Source organism: Amphibalanus amphitrite, unplaced genomic scaffold, assembly GCF_019059575.1.
Source record: "Amphibalanus amphitrite isolate SeventyFive unplaced genomic scaffold, NRLGWU_Aamphi_draft 000999F_arrow, whole genome shotgun sequence".
In the NCBI taxonomy this organism is placed as follows: domain Eukaryota; kingdom Metazoa; phylum Arthropoda; class Thecostraca; order Balanomorpha; family Balanidae; genus Amphibalanus; species Amphibalanus amphitrite.
The window spans coordinates 10,313-17,916 of record NW_024882493.1 but is presented as its reverse complement, the minus strand read 5'-3'; the positions used below and the strand labels follow the sequence as shown (position 1 = coordinate 17,916).

General features: G+C 49.5%; 1 protein-coding gene across 1 annotated transcript; it reads left to right on the top strand.

The window, feature by feature from the left end:
* The first annotated feature begins 5,622 nt into the window (after positions 1–5,622).
* On the top strand, positions 5,623–7,245 carry LOC122369018 (organic cation transporter protein-like). The gene has a single exon (XM_043343375.1). It carries the CDS (start codon positions 5,623–5,625, stop codon positions 7,243–7,245), a length of 1,623 nt encoding a protein of 540 aa, XP_043199310.1.
* The last annotated feature ends 359 nt before the right edge of the window (positions 7,246–7,604 follow it).

The window sequence follows — 7,604 nt, the reverse complement described above, 5'->3', positions numbered from 1 at the left end:
ACTCATCGCACGCGATCTTTGAACAATTAAAAGCTTTCGTAGGAATGGGTTGGGTTAACATCAACACCGGTGGCGGGGTTACCCACACAATTTGTAGGCAGCAAATATGCAAGGTATTTTTAAAAGTCGTGATACATGAAAACCTTTTAGGAGCATGCAAAATAAGTACCTAAAACACGTGAGAAAATGTTTAAATATTGTAACCAAGACAATAACTACCAAGAGACTTCACACATATTCTCTCATTATGGCTAAAAGCTTAGGGGGGCGGTGTTACCCCCGCTTCCCCTACAACACATTTCTTGAAAAGCCTGTAAACGGTGAAAATCGACCTTTCACCTGACCTGTGACGTCATCGGTTTGACTGAGGTCAATGAAATTGAGTCACAAGGTTGTCACAACGTTTACTGCTTGTCGACATGTTGCGTGGTTCTAGAGATCTTAAGGGGGGATCCCCCCCCCCAACGTTGCTCGGTAGACCCCAACAGGGCGCGGGTTAAGCGATGTTTGAAATGTTAAAAAAGAACGTGTGATATGATGTAATTTATCCGGCTGGAAGGTTCCAGAGATGACGATAAATGCGTATCAATTGTATTTATGCGGACAATGTTTCGCTGATGACTGCCTCTAATACTTACCATTGTTGCTGTTGTTAGCGACTGGTCGACTACTGTTGCATTTGGAGCCTGTACTCGACAGTCAGAATTCCTGGAGATAGTATCTTCATATCTGGTCCACTAATACTCGAACGTGAGCGTGCTGTCCTTCTGTAGCACTCTCAGGAACCAGCAGTCTCAGAAACCTCAGGAACCTCAGCCTCTCAGGACCCTCAGGATCCGGCGGTCCCAGGAACCGTTCACCGCCCACAATCTCACACCGGGCACTGTGTCAACCGTTCAGCAGGCGACCCAGCCCGTCTGTGACTCTCACTAACACTACGGTAACCCTCTCGTCTGCTCGCGTCTGCCGGCCCAAGCGAGACACATTTTAACTTCATGCTCCGTCGTGTCACTTTCCCTCGGTACGGCTTTACAACACCTATTCACAGCAACATCCAGATGCGCTTTCAGCAATAATGTAACGCTTTCAGCGCAATATTTGGGTGGAACTAAATGCTTACTTCGAAATCTAAGCTACCTTCCGGCATTGGCGGTTATGTGCGGCGTGTATGCCGCATGATTAGTAAGAGGCGACCACTAAATTAAAGACTCAAACGCTCCGACCGGTTCTCAATGAATAACACTGCGTACCAAAAATGCCAACCGCTCTCGTCATAAGATATTCAGCTTTAAATAACTAGGTTATCTACATCATCATTTTGAACCAAATTAATACTTTCAACTTAACTCACTCATTCCTTCCTTTGTTGTCTCCAAACAGTCGTTCGATTGTCTGGAAATCGTATGCTAAATCCCGTACCTGTATGCGACTGGTACATATAAAGGCCGATAAAAGAATTTGAATAGGCTCTGGCATGCGATTTCCTGGCTACCCAAAAAAGTCTGTTTCAGTCTTGCTATCAAAACATGACCTCGCCCGCACAGGGGGGGGGGGGGTTGATGCAACCCCCCTAAGGTTTTTCGCGAATAACTCGCTTAAAAAGCGGCTGATCGCGACGAAACTTTCAGTACCCTCGCATTGATCAATTTAACACCCATCCTGAAAATTTCATGACCCTGACCCAAATGACCTTTGACCTGTGACCTACTTTTCGAGACCATGTTTGGCCGGAACCGCGATTCAGCGTATGTCGGCTCGCATTAGCAGCGCGTTTGCAGTCTTTTCGTGGTTTCAAGCGTTCAAACATGTGATATGATGTTGCCCCCATGCATTAGGGTGGGTGTCAAGGTCACCTGAAGGTCAGGTCAGGTCATTGACCTTTGGTGACCTCGGTTCACTTTTTCGAGTTTGACATGTTTCTAGGTCAGTTTTTTTTTCGAGCTGAATTCGAATTAAACAACCACATGAACGTTTACAAAGTAGTTTTGGTGCCTTCGTAACATGTTACGAGGCTGTCAGAGGCGGTTGACACCTACTACAAATACCTGGCAGGACCTCTACTGGTTGACCTGACCTGACCTAACCCGACCTGGCCTAAATGAATGAAGACATCATCTGTGATGGCAAAACTAGCATGATATTCGTGATCAGCACCCCGAAAAACCCCATAGCAGCCACACTACGACGTTCTAACAGGTCCCAATTTTCCCGCCTTTTGGGTCATTGACCTGACCTGGAAGGTCAACCGATAACCTAGGACCTTAAAATTTGGTATCATCGGCTTTCTCTCGTCACGGGCAACACGCTCGTTTTTTCCGCGAAGCTCTAGCTTGATCAGGAGCGAAACGGCAAGGGGTTATACCTTATACGTTCGCGGCTGAGCATTACTTTGGTTCAAAACAATGATGTAGATAAGTTAGTTATTTAAATCTAAATATCCTATGACGAGAGCGATGGACATTTTTGGTATGCAGTGTTATCCATTGAAAACAGGTCGAAGCTTTTGAATTTTTAATTTAGTGGTCGCCGCTTACTAATCATGCGGCATACACGCCGCACATAACCGCCAATGCCGCAACGCAGCTTAGATTTCGAAGTAAGCATTTAGTCTCACCCCAATATTTTGATGACATAAAATAGCATTGAATGAAAGTAGAATTGTATAAAATATTGTCACATCTTCCGTCGACTGCGACTATTGTTCAACGCTTCGCTGCAGTCCACCAGAAGTGCGCTGATGCAGCTGACACATCAATTCGCTTCGTCCCAGAGTCAACGTCTGTCCCACCGAGTCCCCTCCATGTCCCAGTTCCACAGTGACTCTGTCCCACCACAATCTCTCTCGTCCCACCCTACTCGTACTCTCCCATGTCCCAGCAGACTCTCCCCTGTCCCACTATGTCTCCTTGGTATTCACTGTGTTCCTTCCTTTACTAACGTACTCTCTCATGTAACAATATTCTCCCATATCCCACTCCGGTTTCCGATGTCCGCTGTTCGTCCCACCTCCCCTCTCTCTGTCCCACTCTGCTCCTCTCCCTGTCCGACCACCGCTCTCCTCCCGTTCCACGAGATACCAGGACATCGCCCTGTCCCGCGCTGCAGCTCTCTGTGTGCCTCTGAAGGTCATCGCCTTGAGGCATGACGCACATCGACCCCGAATATCGAGTCGTGAGAAGCACACGCTCCAAGCTCGCACGAATTTCCGGCTGGCAGAGGGGCGAATTGACGACACACGCACACAAATTATACGGTCCCAGAATGTACGCTGCTCAGTGCCTTACACGGTGCGTAATACCGATTCCCTGTAGATAATCATCTTCATCATTCATCAACATCATCGTGATATATTTGAACATTAGAACTAGTGGTGTCATTTTCCAAAAAATGTCTGACCGATACCGACCGAAACCAAAATTTGGGGAAAATTTCCGACCGAAAACATCCCAGGCCAAAATTTAACCGAAATTTGACCGAAATTCTATTTGCTCTATTCTATTACTCTACCCCAAAATTAAAATATTTGGTAAATTCTGATGGAAAATAATGGGAAATGGCATTTCAGTCCAAGTTCAGTCAATTCTTAGCCGCTGCAAAATACAATTTGTGGTAGAAGTTACATTGCTAAGGGTAGGAACACATGGACCTCAGCATTTCAAAGATTTGGTTAATTAGAATTGTCAAGAACCTACTGCGGTCTATGTAAGGCCTGAAACAGACTCTTTCCGCAGTCAGGAAATCGCATGCGAGAGCCTATTCAAATACATGGAGGCACGCTCGCATCAATCGCACGCACCTCCCGCAAGCGATTGATGCGAGAAGAATTACAATGTATTTGAATAGGCTCTCGCATGCGATTTCCTGAACGCGAAAAGAGTCTGTTTCAGCCAAGGAAGAATACTTATTCATTTTGCAAAAGCACGATCAATTAGTAAGTTTAATGGTTGGTAAAAGGTATGTTCGTGACAACATTCCCATAGGAGAAAAGGCCTTTGGGGGAAATTTTGCAACTCTTTATCGTTGACATCCTAATAAATTTCATTTGACCTAGGCAAAAATGGAATACTTTCTCTTTTTGAAAATGGTTTCACTGGCAAGGTGACCGAAAGTGTCCGATTTTTTTTTTGGGGGGGGGATTGACCGACCGATTACCGAATCGGTCAGCATATCTTTTCGGTAACCGAAATTTTCGGTAACCGATTGACACCAATAATTAGAACGCACGTACGAATTTGTACCAAAACGAGGTATGTACATTATTCACATAAGTCCATGTAACCAACACCATTGGCGACACGACACATCAGTCCACAGAGTCACCTGTCACGACACAGAAACATCATTTTTACTGAGATTTAGTTTTTTCTCATGAACTTTTTGAGAAATGCCAATCTTACCAACACATGTCATTTTTCGCCACAAATTGGTAAATGGCTCGATACAATTCCATTGGTTTTCGAGATAGTAGGGGAGAGGGGTCGGATCGGACCCCTTCCCAAGCGATCGTGTTTACGGAAAAGCCAGGCTTTGTCAGGTTAAGGCAGGTCCAAACGTAGCCGGCGACTTTTTCCGTTCTTTAAATGTCATCTCTGCACATGTTCTGCGTCATCATGGAGGTTGGCGGCCTATTACAGCGACGCTAAGAATAGCCTTTGTCAGCGGGTTTTCCTGGCCTGCTCCGATGTCATAGCGGCTGGTTAATCCGACTGGTTCAGCGCTCCTGACCGGTTTGTGAGTTTTACAGAAACAGCGGAGATACCGTAGCCTGCAGCGCAAATCGCACGGACCGTGTCACATCTCCGCGATGGCTAGTGGAGCCCAATATACCTACCCTGGATGGATCCTACTACGCCATGCTGCATCACAGATCCGGATTCAGTGACCCGCACAGAGGGTCAAGCAACGAACCTTATTTGACCAACTAACCAAATCTATGTATGTTATGTACCAAATCTGCACCAAATGTGTACCAGATAGCCGTCGTGAAAACGGCTATTAACAACTCTCAGCTAAAGAATTGAATCGAATCGATTCGACAATATCGAAGGATTCCATTGACGATCTCATTTCAGATAGCAATACATAGAGAAAGAAATACTATGAATACATAGGTAGTTTACCTATAGATTAACAAAATATTAACTTAATTGACTTTTTTAGGATCCATTTTCAAATTTACAACATCACTCCATGCAAATATGCGGCCTTGAGCTGCACGCTGCAAGTCCATCCTTTCATTCAATCGTTCTTTCAGTCTTCTTCCATTCAGGACCACCCGCAAGGTGCATGCCGCTGAGTTTCGCCGGTGCACGATCGATTTCGAAACATCAAACAGCCTCGCCTTGCAGTTAGTCGGGCAGGCGTGCAGGACTGACTGACGTGACGTTCGCGCGCTGACCTTGCAGCAAAAACTAGCCAGGAACTGGCAGAAACCGCTGAGCAATACCGCCAGTGGTGCACAGGGTGCCGCCGAGACCGGTCCGGCGCGACCGTGGCGCTTGCGGCGTTAGTGGGATTGTAAGCCGAGGGAGTTAGGACAGCACTCGTCCGGAGATGGCTCCCTGGGGCACTACTGCCACAAGTTCGGCCCCGGCGATCGCAGCCTCGTCGCCACAAGACTCAATGGCAGCTTCGGTGACTAAAGACTCGCTCTTGTTTGAGGACGTTTTGGAGCGATGCTGCGGCACCGGACGGTGGCAAGTGATGCTGATCGCCTACATGTCGGTTATGTGGCTCATCTTCCCGACATTCGCCATGTCGATGATGTTTGTCGGAGCATCACCGCCTTTCAAATGCGCCGACGGTTTCGACGTGAACGCTACGTTCGCATCGCTGCCGGACGATTTGCCAAAGTGTCATCCTCTGGGCGACAACAGCTCTTCGTGCACGCGCTGGGTTTTCGACAAGTCCATGTACGAGTCGACCGTGGTGACCGAGTGGAACTTGGTGTGCGGCCGCAAGCCGATGCTGTCGATGCTGCAGTCTGTGCTGATGCTGGGAGGGATCGCCGGCGCACTGCTCGGAGGACAGCTAACGGACCGCTTCGGACGCCGACCCGTATTCCTGCCTGTGATGCTACTCGTGATGGCCTGCTCCTTCTCCGCGGCGCTTGTGGGCGATTACGTCAGCTTCGTCGTAATTCGAGGCATCACGGGCTTCTGTATGTCCACCATGATTGCGAGCCAGTATGTGCTGGTGACAGAGCTGAGCGGCTGCAAGCACCGGGCGGCACTGACGACCGTTACCTTCCTACCGTTCTCGTTCGGAACCATGCTGGTGGCGGCAGCGTCGTACGGCATCCGCACGCGCTGGCTGCTGCAGCTGGCGTTCGCCGTGCCCAGTCTGCTGTTCCTGCCCAACTTCTGGCTGATGCCCGAGTCGCCGCGCTGGCTGGTGCTTCAGGGCCGCCTTGATGAAGCGCTAGCCATCCTACATCAAGCGGCGCACTGGAATCGTCGTAAGATGCCCCCAGACGAAGAGGTGCTGAAACTCATGGAGGAGGCGCGTAGGGGCCTGCTGGTCCGAGAAGCGGCCCTCAAGGGAACAAACAAGTCCTCCGCGCTTCAGCGAGTCCTGGACATGGTGCTTACTAAGCGCATGCGTATCTACACGTTGGTGACATGCTTTGTCAGCTTTGCCATCGCAGGCTCGTACTTCGGCATCTCGTTCGATATAACGCAGCTGAGTTCAAGCCCACATTTGGCTGTGGCTCTGTCGGGTTTGGTGGAGATCCCGGCCGCCTTTGTGTATCCCCTGATGGACAGATTGGGACGTCGTCTGTCACAGTCGGGGTTTCTGCTAATCACGGCCATCTGCATGTTCTCTACATTCATTAAGGAGGACAGAACACTTTGGACGGTGCTCGGGCTCATTGCTAAGCTCGGTGTTACGAGTGCATTTAACATCATATGCATCTACGTGTCTGAGTACATGCCCACTCAGCAGCGGGGTCTGGCTATGGGCATCATGCAGACGGCGGCGCGGATCGGCGGCGCCGTATCTCCGTTCGTGGTGGACCTGGTGAGCGGCCTGCACGAGCTGGCGCCGTCGGCCGTGTTCGGCGCCGTGGTGCTGCTGGCCAGCCTGGCCACCCTGCTGCTGCCCGAGACGGCCGGACAGCCCATGCCCGAGACGGTGGCAGACGTGGAGGAGGCGTACCGACGGCGGAAGGCCGCCAGCGCGCCCGCCGACCGCAAACTGAGCGGCGTCTGTAACGCGGCCATGCAGCCAGACGGGGCACTATGATGGATCACAGAGTAGTAATTTTTACCGCACCTAGAAAGGTTTCCCCACCGATCAACACTTATGTGTTTTCTTAGCATGACAAATCTGTTTTATCCCGTCGTTGTGCATACCACGCGAATAAAGCTCAATTTTTGCTAACACATCTTTTCCCGCACGTTTGCAGCTTAATGACGTAGTGAAAGCGATGACCTCATCGATTGCCTGAACGATGCAAAAACTATAGTAATCCTTACATCTACGATCCCTTTTGTCTTAACCCTCGCCGGCCGAGGGGGGGGGGGGCGGGTGCCGCCCCCCCCCCCATAGGGTTTTTTCGCAATAGCTCCGAACTCGCTGGCGATAGCGAGCTGAAACTTGGC

Bases quoted from the DNA above. Each gene is read 5' to 3' on its own strand.
- LOC122369018 (XM_043343375.1), top strand. From the start codon at position 5,623: ATGGCAGCTTCGGTGACTAAAGACTCGCTCTTGTTTGAGGACGTTTTG.